Source organism: Empidonax traillii, unplaced genomic scaffold (assembly GCF_003031625.1).
Source record: "Empidonax traillii isolate 1590-97213 ecotype Southwest subspecies unplaced genomic scaffold, ASM303162v1 scaffold21:size2437335, whole genome shotgun sequence".
NCBI lineage: Eukaryota > Metazoa > Chordata > Aves > Passeriformes > Tyrannidae > Empidonax > Empidonax traillii.
The window spans coordinates 1802170-1817877 of NW_020955214.1; the positions used below are offsets into that span (position 1 = coordinate 1802170).

The window sequence follows — 15708 nt, forward strand, 5'->3', positions numbered from 1 at the left end:
TCAATTTATGAAGTATTATTTTTCATTTTGGTTTTGTTTGGGTTTTTTATTTCGTTTGTTTTTTTTTATTCCACAGTACTTGGTTCTTTTGAAGGAGCTCCCTACTGAAGAACACCTCTTGCCTGCAATGGATGCAGATATGCTTCTGAAACCTCTTCCGTAAGAGAGACACTATTCAGCGTTGTTTGCATCTATTTTAGAGGATTTGGTGGCTTTTTAGTTTTTCAAGATTTTCTTCCTTTTTTTCACAGTATTGTATGTTCTTTGTACCGTCGAGATCAAGAAGTCTGTAAAGAAATTCTGAATAATTTGCTCCCTATAGCAGTAGGGTTGGCCCAGTCTGATGCGCATGCTGAAGAGACAGGGAGTGCCAGAGGACAGTTTTTGACAGTTGTTGGAGCCTTTTGGTATGTTATCTAATGAAGAAGTCTATTGGACATAAAATTTTTGACTTTGAATTTTTAACTTTGCTATCACTGTGAAGACTGTAGTGCTTGTTCTCTCTGTCTTGCTTTTGGTATACTATGATATCTTTATCCAGGATTTAACTTTCTGGATTTTCTGACATGTTATATCTGTAGCAAAGATTTGTCCTTAAGATAGTATTGAAACAATAAACCCTATAGTGTTGTATATTAACAAAGACTGATTCTACTCTGAATTGCATCAGTAATTATAACAAGTGATAACTTCAGCAAACAAAAATGAATAGTTTGCAATTACCAGTAAAAATGTCACATCCACCCAAATGTGCCTATTGAGTACAAAGTAATCAACTGAGCAGCAGAAACTAACTTGCTAGACTGTTTCTCAAAATGGTGGGCAACTTTTTCCTTTATACAAGTTTTCCTTATTTTAGGCATTTATCTCAAGGAGGGAAGTGCATTGCATCAGTAAGAGTGGCCCTTTTAAACTGCATGAAAGCTCTGCTTGAGGTAATTCCAGATTTTCTGACATTCATTAGCATGCTAAATATTTACAGAAGATGTAATTAAAAATAGTGTCTCAAGATCTTTTGCATCTTTCAGTGTATCTATCTGATGTAGATTTTAAATCACAATATTAATTTTCTTCAGGCTGATCCTCATTGCAAGTGGGCAATCCTCAATGTGAGAAATGAAGATCTACCTGTGAATGATGCCTTCCCACATTTCCTTGCAGACAGTCACCATCAAGTTCGCATTCTTGCTGCAAAGTCAATTATCAGGTGAAAATGCAGATATTTTTTCTGTTTATAAAAATGATGCTTGATTTCACCTTACTAGGTATGACTTCGGCTTCTGCATAGCTACTCTTTTCTGGGACTTTAATCTTGGCAGAATGTAAAAACCTACCAAGTTACTTTGTGTTCAGGTTGAACAGTAAAGTGTTCAAACTTCATCTACTTTTTAGTTATTCTGTGATGTGAGAGATCTATATATAGAGAGAGAGAAACTATACATATATGTATAAAACTATATATGATAGCAAATTTTATACTAAATTTATTATGCAAAACCTGAATAGAAAATGGTTGTTTATCCTCTAAAAAGAGATTAGGTACCTTGTATAGCATACAAACTTTTTCAGAGGATCTAGTCTTTTAAATACTGTTCTTCCTCCGTACATCAAAAAGGGTATAATTGAACTGGAATAGGAGTAGAGGAGAGTTGTTCAAAAGTATGAAACACTTTATGCACAACTATCAGTTGTATAAAATGGAGCCCTTCAGCACCAAAAGAGTTGAATTGCAGGAGGTGTAACATAATTCCACAAAATCTGAATCAGAACAAAGTGAATATCGACAGTCCTTTTCAGTTTAAGGACACATCAGGTGAAGCTAACAGGTTCAAGATTCCGAGAAAATGTGGTTTATTTCTTTGTACAACAACTTATCCTGAGTGTTATTCAACTGTCTGAGTGTTTACAGGGGTTCAAAAAGCAAGAAATTAATGAAAGAGGAAATTGTTGAAGTATACTAAATACAGTCATTACTTCTAACTCATGATCTGCCTGGGTCACCTGTGATCAAATTTTATATTCAAGGAATTATTATGCATTCAAGGCAAGCATATGGTGATCTTTCTTAGGTAACTGCTAATAGTCACTTAGAAATGGCTGGAGTAATGTTTGGTTTGATTCACTGTGGTGCTCCCATGTTTGTTACAAAGAGCAAAGTGGGTTGGGCCTTTATCTACAAAACATGTTTTTTGAGAAACTCTTTTTATATATACCCCTGTTCAGCAAATTCACTCTCAACGTACATTGTGACATGAAATGTCCATCTGTTATGACAGACAACTCAAGTTTGCCTTCCTACACTGGCAGAGATTGGGAAACTTCTATGTATTTTGAGACTGTTCTCTGCCATTTCACTCCAACAGATATTCTTGATTATGTTTAAGGGAGTGGAGGGAAATCGCTCTATTAGAAAATGAAGACAAAAATAATTATATTCAGAAAATCAGAATCTTATTATTTGATAAGCACAGTATGTAGTAACTCTGTAGGCATGTTATGCTAATAATGATTGTTCTTTCTTTTAAAGTTTGTTTCAAGATGTGAAACAGAGAGATTCTTCTGGAATGTCAAAACCTCTTCCCTTGAAGCTCCAGCAGAAGGCTTTTGAGAATGCATATCTCAGAGTTCAGGAAGGAATGAGAAACCTGGTACCAACATCTAGTCATTAGTTTTGCCTAATTTTCATTTTGTGAATAAAATTACTTTTAACATGCTTGTTTTTAGTTTTCCAAGAACATTAGTTCTTCTGGACTTCTGGTAATCTGAACTGGGGAAACAGAGTGGTGGTCAGGAAATTCCTTACACACCCAGTTACACGCTGTTTTACCCACATTAGAAGTTTGTAAATTTTTTCAGACTGCTCTTCTGAATCATACTACTTGTTTTTGCAGCTTTCAGTGATTTAACACTTAAAAATCGTAGAAAAATGTAACCTTGATAATCTAGACAACATACAAATAATGAATGAGGCAATGTAAATTAAGTTATTGTTTACAAAGAATAAAACCAGGTTTGTAAATTACAGAAAAATCATGTTTCGAGAGGTATTAGGGCAGTGGTTTTCACAAAATGAAGATATGCTTAAGAAACTAAACTACTCAGAAGAATCTTGAAGTGAAGGAATATTTTGACTTCACTGCAGTGACTGAAAATACTGTGGTATATTACTGTGGAATTTCTTTAATAATTTTTCTTTTAGTGTCTTTCACTTTTCTTCTATCCTTGCTACCTTGCTAAGTCATCTACATCATCTACATTTTATACTTTTTTTCTGTCATGCTGTCATCTCTCTGCATGTCATCTCTCTGCTGCATTTTTTTCTGTTCCCTTTCCCCAATGTCTTCTAGTCTGGGCTTGCTGCTGAGGCCTCATCTCTCTGTCATCGTGTTTTCTCTCAGAACTGCTGCCTCCAGCTCTTTGTCATCTCTTCTAATTTCTGTGTTGCCTTGGCTCCTTGTTCTGTCACATCAGTTTGGTGTTGTCTCAGCTTCTGCCTTTTCATTGCAGGTTCTTAATGCTTTTATTTAAACTCATCACTTGTCAACACCATGCCTTAATAGGGGAAGAACTGCATTTGAATGGCAAGGCAGCTCTTTCCTATATGCATCAGGGAGTAGCAAAAAGGAGACTTGTCTTGTGCCTCCATAATTTCTCTGTTAAGTGGGTTGCATTTGTTTAAACTACTGATATTATAACATGAACTGGAGGGTACAAGGTATCAGCAGGTGTGCTGGCATGCTGGAGGCAGTAACTTCTGGTTGAGAAGTGAAACAGACAGCTGGGGGAAGTAATTTTTAAGCAACTAAAGCAAGATTTTCAGCAGTATTTATGTTAGTGGCCTTAACTTTAAATTATTTATGCTCACTTATTAATTAGGAGAATGCTATAACAGAATATTTGTCCAAGTTCTTCGTTATTTCTTATTAAAGGTCAGGGGTGACGCGAGTCCTGAAGAGCTTTTGGACAAACAGCATAATGGAAAAGCGGTTTTGCTGATGCTTATAACCATGGTCCTGTGCTGCAGTCCAGTCTGTGAAAAGCAAGCTTTGTTTGCCCTTTGCCAGTCTGTGAAAGAGAATGGATTAGAACCTCACCTGGTGAAAAAGGCGAGTATAAAATTCCATTTTATATTTAGGTTCTGCTAAAATTGGAAGAGTACAAAATGCTTTGTCAGTGTGGAAAGTTGTTAAATTTTGTAAAGGTATGACTAATGTGGTATTTAACTGAATGATTTTGTAATTATATCTAACTACTTACATAGAAATAAGGACATCATGAAAGCCAATTTTAGTGGTAAATCTTGTATGTTCAAAGCACAGATCTGAAATACAAATAGACTTTTATACATTGAAGATTGCAGATTTCGTTTAAAAAAATATTTTTACCCAGTGGAAGCAAATTTTCCAATGTGGAAAATATGTAAAATAAATGCAAAATATTGGAAGATAGTATACGTCTATTTTGAAGTTCACAAGGGCATACTGAAATGATTGCTGTTTATACGCCAGCCTTTCGTGTCAGTCATTTTTCAAGTGCATGTATTCTCTCTTTTTTATCCTTTCTTTCTATTCGCTGCCTTCTGTTTTTACACAAAGTCCCTACTTCACAAAACTCCTTGATGGTACTGTTCTAAGATATGGCAATACAAATAATAAAAAAAACCCCCTACTTATGCTAATAGGAGCTGAGTTACACAAATATTCATTAAAAGGTGGAGGGGTACACATGGAGGTGTAATGCTGTCAATTTGCCATGGTATCATGTACTCTATATGCTATTTTTGCAATCTTAATTCATGTACAGGTTTTGAAGAAAGTATCTGACATTTTTGGCTATAAAAGTATAGAAGAATTCATGACATCACATTTAGACTATTTGGTGATGGAGTGGCTGAAAATAAATGACAGTGGATACAGCCTATCTGCATTTCCTTATGTTCTTCTGAACTATGCTAGCCTTGAAGAATTCTACAGGTAAGTTTGCTATATATGAAAGTACTATTTAGATTTTATTTAAAATTATGACACAGGGTCCCAAATTTCTAAATGTAGGAATGCATCAGGATTTTGTTGTAAGGTAATATTTTGAGAACTTTTGAAATGTATTCTAAGCATCAAGTATATTATATTTATGCTGGTAAATTTTGTGTGTGTGTGTGTAGCAATAGCTGAAAAATGATTGTAAGCTTTGTTATAAAGCAGTGGAACAGTATTTGCTATATGATGCTCAGGGTTTTTTAAAAAAACCAATTCAAGGACATTTTGGAAATCTATTTGCTGTCTGTAGGTCTTGTTATAAAGTTCTGGTTCCACACCTTGTGGTTAGAAGTCAATTTGAAGATGTGAAGTCACTTGCTGACAAGATTGAAAAAGACTGGAGACAGGTTCTCACAGACTGTTTTCCAAAGTTACTTGTGAATATCCTTCCGTATTTTGCCTATCAAAGCCATGGAATGAGTGAAGTAGTGGAGCAAAGAGATACAGCTTCTAAAGTCTACGACATGCTTAAGGATGAAAACTGCTTAGGAAAACAGGTATCCCTTTAAAATTGTAAATTGAGTTCTATAGCGTTTAACAGTCCAGAAAGAAACATTTTTACGTTCCGTAAACGTAAACAGTTCGTTTATAGATACAAAATTATTATTTTAATAAATTCAAACCATCCAGATTTTTACCCCAAGGATTCCAAGTAGCTATTCAATAGAAACTTTCAGGCAGACAGTTGACTAAATTATATTTTTTTTCAGAATGCAGTAAATTTTTTTTACCATTCATCATATAACCCTGAGTTTCTCTGTCATATATCTGTCATATTTCCCTCTTAAAATATTTTGTTAATGGTTAATATTTTGTTAAAAGAGCCATCTTCTCCAGAGGCAGACTAGTCAAAACTAATAGTAAAATGAAACATGATTTTTTTTCTATGTGCTGTAGGAAAGGAAATTGTTCTACCTGTGACTGCCATAGGTAAGAGTTAACCAGACTGAAATTATGAATGAATTGTATGTCATGGATAAAGGAACAAACAGAGAATCAAGGCAGGAGAAAATAGGTTTTCTCAGAAGGAAAAGAAATATTAAATCATTTTAGCTAAAATTTTTTTTTCTTATTAAAATACCATTTTTCTTCTTGTAGCAAATAGACAATTTGTTTCATAATAACTTACCAGAGATTGTGGTTGAACTGTTGATGACTTTACATGAACCACCTGGTACCACGGTAGAAGAAGGAACTCATCTAAGTAAATACGTAAGGTATGTGTTTGTGCATTTTCTAAACGCCAAGTGTGTTTGTATAACATCGTGCATTAAAACATGCCCTTCAGGCATAAGAGGTGGCCTTGAAGTTGAGAATTGAAGGATTTTGTTGTCACTGCTGATGATGTACCATAGTCGTGCTTTCTCGCATAGTTATTCACCAGGATCAGGAAGGAGAACCTCTGTAATTCTTCAGTGAATGGAAAGAATGATTGTGTGGACAAGAGAATGCCATTGTATGTTGATGAGCTGGACTATTATGACAGTGCCAATTTGGATTAGTTCAAATTTGGATGGACTGCCCTCTCTGTAAAATTGGTCAGGTTTTGGTCTCCAAATTAAGATGATTCTTTTAATGGTCTTTAACAACTAGAGGTCACTGAGAAGTAAAGTTTCTTAGCAGTTCTTGTAGTGGCAGCTCTTGTTTTTGATAAGGATATTGGTTAAGCAATGTCAAATAAATTCCTAATAAATAGAAATATTTTAATGCCATGAATATCTCCATTTTTATTAGCTTTTCAGTTAATTCAGGTAATTCCAGGTTTTTGTGTTAAGATACAAACTATTTGGAAAAACATTGCACTTCCTAAAGTTATCGAAGAAGGTATCTTTATTTTAGAAATATAAACTTGAAGGAAACTAAAGCGTTTCTATGAAAATCTGCCAGAAGTTAAGTGGCTGAGGATTTTAAAACTCTTCTTTAAAGAAATTTTTTACTGTGAGTTTATTAATAGACTGTGGTGTCTGCTTTTAAATTAAGTTTTTCTTTCTAAGAAGGGAATTGTAACAAAAAAGTGATGAAACTTAGATTTAACTCTTTTGTTACTACCATGATGCATTTCTTTTCTTTTTGAGGTCCCAGAAAAGTTGACTGCCTTTTTTTTATTATGAGATTCATGATTACTTTTTTTCTCAATGAAATTTTTCCCACAATTACAAAATGCAGAAGCTTTATCTGTGACTTGCTATTAGATTTTCCTACAAAGTACCTTAAGACGCAAATGTGTGGGGTTTTAGCAGTAAGATCATTAAAAAGAGTATAAAAGAATGCTAAGAAAATACAGCTTAGAGAACTGCCATAGAGGGACAATAAGCAGCTACAAAGTAAGGTATGTGTCACTTTTCTGGGTGGTTTTGGTGCTTCTTACTGAAAGCAGAAGAGATTTTCTAGGAATTCATGTGTTTATTTAAAAAGAATTACTGTATTTAATACAAAATGTTTTATTTTTGGGAATAAAAATATAAATCTCCTTTTTATTCATTTAGAGAACTGGATCCTGCTCCCAATCCTCCTCATTTTCCATCCTCTGTGATTAAGGCAACCTTGGACTATATTAGCAACTGTCATAAAAGCAAATTAAAAAGTATTGTAGCAGTTCTTTCTAAAAACCCTGTAAGTATGTAATAATTACTTCTTTTTCTGCAGAATGTAGAGTTTTTATTGTGGGTACATTTTGTTTTAATTACACATTTTATTCATTTCTATATGAGGAAAATAAACAACCTTAGACCCCTTTCTGTTCTTTTATTTGCCTTCAGAAATGGAAGAAGTCATAAGTTCAGGGACAGATTTATGTGCATTATATAATTATAGTATTTTATCAATTATTGCATTACATGCGTTATATAATATGTATTATATAATTGTGTTGATTATATGCATTTTATAATATATATAAAGTAGAGAGGACTATTTTAAGGGTTGGGGAAATCTGTGCGTACGGGACACAGTTTAGAATGTGCCATATTTGTTATACGTCTGAAGAACATTCTAAAATAATTACATATGGACAATTTTATCTAGATATGGCCTACAATTAAAATATAAATGTTTGCTTCCCTTACTGACTGTAAAATTTTATGGTCAGTGATATTTTTCAAAACTTGACTTTCGTTTGTTAAAGGCAAATATGAAGACATATGAAATTATACATCCGTTGCAATAAAACCTAAATGTATTTCTGTCTTCTAACTTTATTCCTTAGAAATGTGGCTGTTTCAAGTTATGCTATTTTTTTGCATATGTTGTCAAGAACTTACTTTGCCTATCCATAAGTAATCTAAAAATAAGAAAAAAACTTTTCTGAACCATGTTTGTCTAAATCTTTTGAATGTAAAAGTTTATATTGCCAGCCAGTGGAATAAGTTTTTTCAAATGTAACACAGCCTTTCAAGTATTTTTAAATGACAGGGGTTTTAAAATTTACAGTTTTAACAGTTACAGTCTATAGTGATATATTCTGTGAAATAGTGCATTTTGTATGCATGAACATTATGTTTGAAAGAATATAGGTTGAATCATTACCCAGTGTTTTAATGCTTTGTATTTGATGTTTCTTCTGTTGGTAAAAATTGCTGTACGTGTTTGCTTTTCTGAAAAATATGCATAACATTTCTCATGTTATGGAGAATAAAAAAAAGAAAATGAGGAGGTGTGTGGCTTATCGTCCTGCTTGGAGAATTGGTTTCTGTGTAGGTCTTTTGTTTGTTTAAAGCAATAAAAATAATTAAGCTTCTTTACCCATGTCCGCTTACAAAATATATATATCCTGCTTAAGTTTCTTCTTTATATAAGGTATATCTGTACTGACATTATGAATTAATTTTTTACTCTTAATTTATTCATTTTTAGGATTCATTCCAGAAAATCCTTCTAGCCCTTTGTAAGCATGCATCAGATACAAACAACATTTATAAGAAACAGAGAGTTCTTCTAATTTATCACTTGTTTGTTAGTCTCTTACTTAAAGAAATAAAAGATGGTTTAGGCGGAGCCTGGGCTTTTGTACTCCGAGATGTAATTTACACCCTGATTCACCACATCAATAGCAGGTAAATACAGTAATTATCTCTTGTTCTTCCTGTCTGTACTTCCTTGTTCTTGCAACCGTGCATTTCAGAATCACCAGCAGATGTAAATTCACTTGTAGAATTAATTACAATCTGCTGAGGAATAAAATTAAATTGCCGTTTTTTTATAATTTCAGAATTTAAATATAGAACTCTTACTAAAGTATGAAATGTTTTGTGCTGTCCTTGTATTTAGATGGTCACTATACTGCAGCAGCATGTAATAGGCTATCAAGTTGTAGAAATAAACAGTGTTGGGAGACTTTGATGACAGAAAGGGTGTTTAGAAATTTAAAGGATGTGGGAGACAAACTCAAAATGTGGTTAAGTGCAAAATAAGCACAGGTCAAATAAAATGTGCTTATCGAGTTAATAAAGAGTATTGACATTTACATTTTCACCAGTGGGTACCTTGCAAAATGAGTGAGAATTGGTACATGTTATTCTAGTTTGTCTTGAGATTGAGAAAACTGATCCTTCTTGAGGCTTAAGATTGGAATGGAGATCCGTTTCTTACTTCAGGTTTATCTTTAGATTTCCCAGACAGTTATTCACCTAAATGTCTTTGAGTTGATGTTCAAGTTGATTGCTTTGCTTGTTCGAGGCATTTCATAGCCTGAGATGTTGAAGACATGTAGATTTTATGGTACATGCCATTATTACGGGACTTACTGTTGCAATCAAGACTGGACTGGGGCAGAGACAGTCCATGCACTGGAGGGCAAGGCTGCCTTTCAGAGGGACCTCATCTAGCTGTAAGAGTGGGACAACAAGTACATTACGAAACTGAACTAAAGCAACCCTTAAGTCTCTCCCCTGGGATGGAATACCACTGTGTCACCCAGCCAGCCAGGACCTGAGAGATAATGACAAACTGGGATGGATTGAGTGGAAGACCCTGAAGGGGGTAGGTAAAGTTGATATAACTTCTTTTCTCCAGTTTCTGGAGGGGAAGACGTCATACAGCAAAGGTAGAGTCAGATTTTTTCCTAGAAGTGTACAGTGAAAGGACAAGGGGTAGCACTCAGCAAGTTGCAATGTGAGAAATTCTGGTTGGATGTAAGGGAAAGGATTTTTCCAGTGAGAATGGTTAAATACTGAAGCAGGTTGCTCAGGGAAGCTATTGGTTCTCCATCCAAGGAATGTGTCAGAATTCAGTTCAGCAAAACCCTGAGAACCTTATGTGAATTTGAAATTGACCCTGCTTCAGGCAGGAAGCTGGACTAGATAATCCCCAGGTGTCCTTTGTAACCTAATATGTAATTCTTTTTTAAACTAATGGTTTTTTTAGATAGAGGAGGATTCAGAGAGCATGGTTTCCGCTTTGTTCTGTTTCTGTCAATATTGTTCTGGCAAATAATAGTCTAAAAGCCTTTTTTGCTTGTTTTTGGATTTTTTCCCACTTTGGTATATATTTTTCTGCAAGATTTTGTTTCATTTTTTGGAGTGATCAGTAAAACTCACTGTGTTTAGTTTTTCTGTGTCTCCTGAGCTAAGTCCATAGAGCTGATTGATAAATTTTAAACTTGATAATCGGTTCCTCCTTATTTTATCTTCTTCTTTTCCCTTATTCTTCCCTGTTGTGTAATAGGCTGATACTTGAGACAGTGACCATTTATATCTCACTTTGTTTCCTTTGTGACAGACCTGTTGTTATGAGAGACATATCCATGCGCAGCTTTTCACTCTGTTGTGATCTCCTTCATCACGTTTGCCACACAGCGGTTACGTGCAGCAGTGATGCTCTAGAAACACACCTTCATGTTATTGTAGGAACCCTAATACCTCTTGCCATGAACCAGTCTGAGATTCAGGACCAGGTAGTTTCGCATTGCTGCTTATTGCTTATCTCTTAGCTTCTTATTTCATGTTCACAGTTGTTAAAGCTGTATCTATACTCATGTTCGCTTCTAATTTCTTTTTTCTATGCTTTGGAGATTCAGCTAAATATTATTATTTGGGATGTGATCGTATGCCTTTAATTTTTTAAATAAAAACATCTTCACTGTTGATACTTCTGTTCTGCCAAATAGCACATTTTGAGTAGCTCAGCAGTTACTTATAAAGCTCTGTAGACAATTTCACTGGAAATACGAATGAAGACTTTTGGTATGAGAAGGTGTCTAGAGGATAAAGAGGAAAAGTATGCAGAGAACAGAATTCAATAGTTCAACTATTTATTTAACAAATAAGCTTAAAAAATGGATGCTGCACGTAGGCCTTAAAGGGAAACAAAGCAGTTTCTGTTGTGTGACAAGCGTTATTTTCCAGAGTATGCCTGTTGCACTCCAGTCCTCATGTTGCCTTCTGGGTTAATCTGATCCCAGAGTACCATATGCACTTTGGTGGTTGCAGTGTAACTCTGCATTATCCTCCTCCTTGTACTTCCAGTTCAGCTGGAGGGCTCTGCTGATCCTGCTGAAACTACCTGACAATTTTTTTTCCCAGCCTAATGATTGTGGTCAGATTTACAATATGTCTTTGCAAACAGTTGTCCGTGCACAACTGCAAAGGCAACTTGTCAGGGCACCCCTAGACAGAAACGAAGTGGGAAGGACAGAAATTTCTCTGAATTGGAACTGATATCAAATATGAAACCCTCTCATATCATACTCCTGCAGGGAAGCCCACCCTCTACTGATTACTTTTCAGTTTCTTCTTTTTGTTTTTGATTCTGGTGTTAAATGGAGGCTAATTAATAATTTTCAGGCAAACGCAGGTCTTCAAATAAAAATGTCATAATTCAGTTGCATTGATTTTTAACCATAAAAGCAGTGTTTTCACATTTGTTCAAGCATTTATTTGTCAAGCATTTATTCAAGTTGTGAATCTGTTATAAAACAAATTCCGCGAGAGTTCAGTGATTTGGGCTGTAAGTTATGATATTTGTCTGAATTTCAAATTACCAGCACTTCAGTGAGAATAATAAAGTCCTGGTAACATCAGAAGAGCAGTTTGGGTGCAGTGTTTTGCTAAATCATTGCCAATATCTTAGTGATTGTATTGACCAGTAATTGAAATCAACTTCATCAAGAAACAGGATACAACTGCAGGCTGTGATAGTAAAAACTTTGATTTTTGTTTGAAAGGGAAAGTAGCAAAAATGCCTCATCATTTTAAAATATGTCTGTCATTTCCCCAAGCCTCTAAACATCTTACAACTTTTATCAGTGCAAATAAATTATCTCAGCAGTTTAGTTGAACTTGGAGAGTTACATTATAGCCTGAATAGGAAATATGGCTTATCGTTTCTTAACATTTCTCTGTAATTTTGGGGGTTTATTTACTTTCTATATACAGGTCCTAGGCTTGTTGAAGTATCTGGTGATAGATAATAAGGATAATGAAAATCTTTATCACGCAATCAAATGCTTAGATCCTTTTCCTGAACATCCAGCTTTTAAAGATTTGCGAGCAACTCAGCAGAAAATAAAATACAGTAAAGGACCATATTCTCTTTTGGAGGTAATTACATTTTAAAATATATCTCATGGCATAGTGTTTTTGGTAGTGCAAACTTTCAAAAGAAAAAGTATTTCCTGGCTACAGTTGAGAAATATTTGAATTAGACATGGATTCTTTTTATTGCCAGTTTTCAGAGACTGAGGTATTTGTAGGTTTCTGTTCATACTTTGCATGTTAATATCCACATTGTGGACTGCTGAGAACCACTTCTTTACCTGAAACTTTTATATTTGTGTGTTATATGTGCTTAGTACAAAACGTTGTTTTGCAGGAAATTAATCACTTTCTCTCAGTTGGTGTTTGTGATTCACTGCCCTTAACACGGCTTGAAGGACTGTATGATTTACGCAAACAACTGGAACAATACAAAGATCAGATGAAGGATCTCCTGAAAAATTTCCAGGGTACTGATATATGTGTTTTGTTTCTTTTGTATCTGGTTTTAGGTGTTTAGCAAGGGTTTATTTTGTGTCAAGGTTTTTGTATGTTTAACAATGTAACCTTATTATAGTTTCACATGCAAAGTAAGTAATAAGTAAAGTAATGGCCAGTCTTCGCGAACGAAGAACCGGGGAAGGTCTTTCCACCTTCCAGCCTGCGCATTGGATTTTTTAGGTGAGACACAGTGTGCGCGGAACTGAGCCCACCCTTTAACCTGAGGTTCATCTGCCGGGGCCAAGCATGCTTGGACGGTGGCAGTGAGGTCCTCAGGATGTAGATGGATTGCCTTATGGGCTAACGAGCTCCATCTGCCCGGGGAGGGGCCCCGACCGGGAATTGAACCCGGGTCTCTGCAGTGACAGTGCAGTGTCTTTTCCCCTAGACCACCGGGGGCTCCCTACATGCAAAGTAGAATGACATTTATTATCCATGTGAAATCTGAAGTATCTGTAGCACAGTGTCTTATAAATATTACATGAGGTGTTACTGGCAGAGACGATAAAATAGCCTTCCAGCTTTTGGCACGGGGCACGTATGACTGTGAATGCCCAGCATAACGTATGAGCATATTGTTTTATGGCTGCTTAATGAGTTTTCTTGTTTTACGAATCTCCCTGCTCTTTTAAATGTAATGAAGCTACATTTTGTTAAAGTCACAGTGTGTTAGAAAATAAAGCTCTCAGAAGTTTTAAAATGGTAGAATTTAGTTTGGTTGAACCTTGCCACATCCCAGGATGCTGTTTCAGCCCTCAACCCAGACCCAGTTCCTTCCTATTTTGGTTTTCAGATGCTTGTGGCATACCATTTTACTTTTGTCCTCCGCATCAAGTCTTTGTCAGCTTGTATGCGTGAGGGGAAGATAAAAAGAACTGATGTAATTAATTGTAAATAAGTGCAGAGTAAAATTTGAGGAAGAGCAGTAGTCTGTTCTAAGGCCATAGTGCAAGTGCATATTGTCCCCACATCTTGAATATCGTTTACAATTTTAGTTTCCAAATTCTGCTTGAAAAGCGTTAGTGAAAGGGCAACAAGCTTGTGTGGAGCAACTTCCATTGGAGGAGAGCCTTGTGAGACTGGAAAAAGATTGAATAGGAAGGAATGGAGAGAGGTATATGAACTGGGGAATGGTGTGATGAAGCTGAGTAGGGAGTACCTATAACTTCTATCACAGTGTGACAACAGATTAAATTATCTCGCAGCAGTTACATGAGAGAAATCGTGTCATTTTTTCAAAATATATACAGCGTGGAACCTACTGCTACTTGCTGTGGAGATTAGAAACATAACAGACCTTAAAAAGAATTAGATATATCTTTTAGAGTTTATTAGATACAAAGATCTGCTCAGGCAAAAGCTGAGAAGTGCTTTCTCTTGCTTTGCTGGAGGCAGACTGGCAGGCTTGATGGACCCATTGCTTTGACTTTGCCTTATACTAGAAGTCTATTAAACAATAAATGATAATAACAACAAGAAGAACAACAATAACAATAATGCAACAACAATAATAATAATAATAGTTGTTCTTATTTTCTGAAAAGAAGTAAACCCGTTATTGATGAAGGCTATACAGCTATATGCTGAAAGCTGACATTTAAGAAATAACTGCTGCAGTTTGGTCAAGCATGTATTCATTTTTATAAAGGTGTCAGCAAGCATATAGCCCTACCCCAGGCTTCCATTCCAGTCAACAGGGCAGTGGGATTTTTAAGAGAATACTGCTGGGTTATTTTTTTATTTACATTGGCAGATCATCATATTTTTTTCTTAGAACATTTTGTTTGGAATGTTTATTTAAAATAAAAATCTCAGGCCAGCAGCAAATGTGTAAGGAAATGCCCATCATGAGAGTTTGTATTTTGGCAAGGTTAATTAGGCAACTGAAAGCTAGTCAAATTCTGAGAAGTTCCTGACAGAAAATCTATTTTTGAGATATTCCTTGGATTCATATTTAGAACAGAATGATATTAGTTTAAGGGCTGTCAGTGGAGTCACACAGTATGATTTCAGTGTTTCAAATAACATTTTTAGACCAACTTATGCTAATATTTCACGTAATTAATCATAATTTCTGCATCAAAATGCTGAAAACAGTAGCATTTGTATATTTTGGTTTGGGGGATTCTTTGGCATAGTCACGCATAGAAATATTTTCAAGTTGCGCTGAATAAGATAACTCAGTAATTTTTTTGATGTACTGTTTAATACCAACTTGCTTCAACATTAAAAATGCATGTTGGCATTGGTAGATAAAAAACACTGAAGCAGTGCTTTCTTTCTAATATGCTCACATTACAAATACACTGGCATTTTTGGCATTTATTTTTTCTTTCTCAATGATAGAAAAACCAGAAGATTCTGTAGTAGTGAAATTGGTAGTGAGCTTACTGCAGCTGTCCAAGATGGCAGTTAACCATACAGGAGAAAAAGCAGTGCTGGGTAAGTTCATTACTCCCACAGGCTAATTAGGGCTGTCATTACAAAAACCAGGCTGAAACTGTGGCTATTCTCAATGTTATTTCCCACTGCTATTTTGCATTACTTGCCAGAGGTAGCCATCAGGATTGTTAAAATGGCTGATATGTCTTCTATTTTGTCACTGTATTTTAAATTGCAATCAGTTTAGACTCTAGTCTGTTCTATGTGCAATAGTCATCTGCTTCTATGGGTCACTTTATTAGGTTGAAAAATAATCCAAA

At 35.2% G+C, this 15708-nt stretch overlaps 1 protein-coding gene across 2 annotated transcripts in view; it reads left to right on the forward strand.

Moving 5' to 3' along the window:
• ATM (ATM serine/threonine kinase) overlaps positions 1-15708 on the forward strand; it is a 62028-nt gene that overhangs the window by 17405 nt on the left and 28915 nt on the right. For both annotated transcript variants that reach the window (XM_027900526.1, XM_027900536.1), the window contains exons 19-33: positions 77-159; positions 252-407; positions 860-935; positions 1077-1207; positions 2528-2648; positions 3930-4106; positions 4804-4973; positions 5287-5533; positions 6135-6253; positions 7523-7649; positions 8889-9088; positions 10752-10926; positions 12407-12571; positions 12843-12975; positions 15353-15448. In XM_027900526.1, coding sequence (XP_027756327.1) covers positions 77-159; positions 252-407; positions 860-935; positions 1077-1207; positions 2528-2648; positions 3930-4106; positions 4804-4973; positions 5287-5533; positions 6135-6253; positions 7523-7649; positions 8889-9088; positions 10752-10926; positions 12407-12571; positions 12843-12975; positions 15353-15448 — 2176 coding nt within the window. The remainder of the gene's footprint in view (positions 1-76; positions 160-251; positions 408-859; positions 936-1076; positions 1208-2527; positions 2649-3929; positions 4107-4803; positions 4974-5286; positions 5534-6134; positions 6254-7522; positions 7650-8888; positions 9089-10751; positions 10927-12406; positions 12572-12842; positions 12976-15352; positions 15449-15708) is intronic.